Source organism: Microtus ochrogaster, linkage group LG9, assembly GCF_000317375.1.
Source record: "Microtus ochrogaster isolate Prairie Vole_2 linkage group LG9, MicOch1.0, whole genome shotgun sequence".
NCBI lineage: Eukaryota > Metazoa > Chordata > Mammalia > Rodentia > Cricetidae > Microtus > Microtus ochrogaster.
In genome coordinates this window covers 6,215,545-6,217,441 of record NC_022034.1, presented here as the reverse complement: position 1 = coordinate 6,217,441, position 1,897 = coordinate 6,215,545, and the positions used below count along the sequence as shown (strand labels likewise).

At 54.2% G+C, this 1,897-nt stretch overlaps 1 protein-coding gene across 4 annotated transcripts in view; it reads right to left on the bottom strand.

Annotated features, from left to right (window-relative positions):
- Positions 1–335: 335 nt before the first annotated feature.
- The window catches only part of Pde10a (phosphodiesterase 10A), a 444,083-nt gene continuing 442,521 nt past the window's right edge, over positions 336–1,897 (bottom strand). For all 4 annotated transcript variants that reach the window (XM_026787449.1, XM_026787447.1, XM_026787448.1 and 1 more), the window contains one exon: positions 336–1,172. In XM_026787449.1, coding sequence (XP_026643250.1) covers positions 1,055–1,172 — 118 coding nt within the window. In that variant the 3' untranslated portion in view covers positions 336–1,054. The remainder of the gene's footprint in view (positions 1,173–1,897) is intronic.

Genomic DNA, 1,897 nt, shown 5'->3' with positions numbered 1-1,897 from the left:
AGCAGGTACCAGACGTTCACACACAAGAACGAGTCACAAACAGGGATCTTTGTGGAGGACTCCGGATATGAGCGTGGCAGAGAAGTCGCGATCAAGGGTCAGTGTGGCGGCCCTGCACCTCCTCCTGTTGGGCTGCACAGTGAGGGGAGAGATTGCGATCCCAGGAGACTGGGGCTGCACTGTTGGTGCCTCTGAAGCGAGTGCGGAGTGGGATGGGGTGTCATTTGGAATAATCCTTCAATTTGGATGAGACTAAAATGTTGCCATAACACACAGTCAAAATTTAAAGGAATTGTTTGGAAAATTAACATATTATTTTACTCACACGGTGTTTCTTGCTGCAGGAAATTCAGATGCCTTACTTTTATTTTCTCTGTGGCTAAAGTTGCCAAAGGCTACAGTCTACAGCAAGGGGAACGTGTTTTCATTCTCTGAGAGCTGAGGTTTTCGGATGCCTGGGATGTACCCTGTGTCTCCTTGATGAAGGGCAGAGGTCTGCTTCCTTAGGCGGAGCCAACTCACATACATGCCCCAGAATAAACTGAAAGAACACACCTAGTCTGCCTAAAATCAACAACTTGAATTCCTCAATTGCCCGCGGGCTGTGACCCTTCATTACCTGTGTCCCAGGCTACAACAGGGAGGTCACATGTGAACTTCACTACAAGGACGGGTGTCGTGTTTATAGCCAATGCCACCAAGCACCAGTGCCCTAGAGGAGAAGCACAGAGCCAGGGTACTGACCACACCCTCACGGAAGGACCCGGACAGGAACCCCTCCTGTGGTCTCTGCCCACCTTCAAGGCCAGTGCATTGCTGGCCTGTTCACAGAAGTCATTCGGGAGTCGGGTGGAGCCACAGAACAGCTGATGTCTGAACACGGTGGAGCCCAAACAGCTCACTGTCCGAGGCGTGAGCGACAAGCAGGAAGTCCTCTGCTTCACGTATGTGATGGTACCTTCTGGGAGAGGTGTCCCCTCCCCCTTAAAAATAAAAGGAACGACGTGGAAGAAGCAGGATGAGGGTCGGTTGCTGGGCGGACATCTCGCCATTATCAATCATCAACCTTCACGGGCAGCTTCTCAGACGGCTCCTTTCCAGCTGCCGGGCCTGAGATCCACAATGCAGTCTCCTCCCCACGAATCACCTTCTCCCACTGATTGAGATTGTCCCTAGGCACAAAGGACAGAGTTACAGATGTCATGGCCTTCTCAGAGCCATTCTAGTGCTGACAGCCGCTGGTGTGGGGTGGCAAGGCAAGCTCTTGCCACGTCTCTTCAGCAGTGAGCCCAAGAGACACCAGGGCACCGGGCACCTTGTCCCAAGGGCTCTAGGCTAGGAGGACAAAAGCTGGGCCGGAACAAGGGTCGTGTTTACTAATTACTGAGGATGCAGTCAGAAAGAGTACCTAGGGCTCCTTGTCGGGGCTGATCCAGGCAAGAGGCAGCCAGGGGGGGCAGGTGAGAGAGAAGGATGGTACCACCCAAGTTACAGAGACCTTGGGAGGCAGTTATCCTCCCACAGTGCCTTTAACCTCAACAGCCTCTCTTGTGTGAAACATCTCAAATTCAATGGCATGGGCTTCCAAGATGGCCCACTGCAGAAGTACTCTGCCCTGGTGACCGCGAACCGGAGCCCCGTTCTACTGTCCTCTAACCTCTTCTTTCCTTGTCTTCAACGGGTATGTGGCAGGCACATGGCCTCGCAACCCTGCAAAGGTGACAGCTTGCTGTGTGAGCCCACAATGTCAGCTCGCCCTGTGAGCTCGCCCTGTGAGCCCGCCCTGTGAGCTCGCCCTGTGAGCTCGCCCTGTGAGCCCGCCCTGTGAGCCCACAATGTCAGCTCGCCCTGTGAGCTCGCTCGCCCTGTGAGCCCGCCCTGTGAGCCCACAATGTCA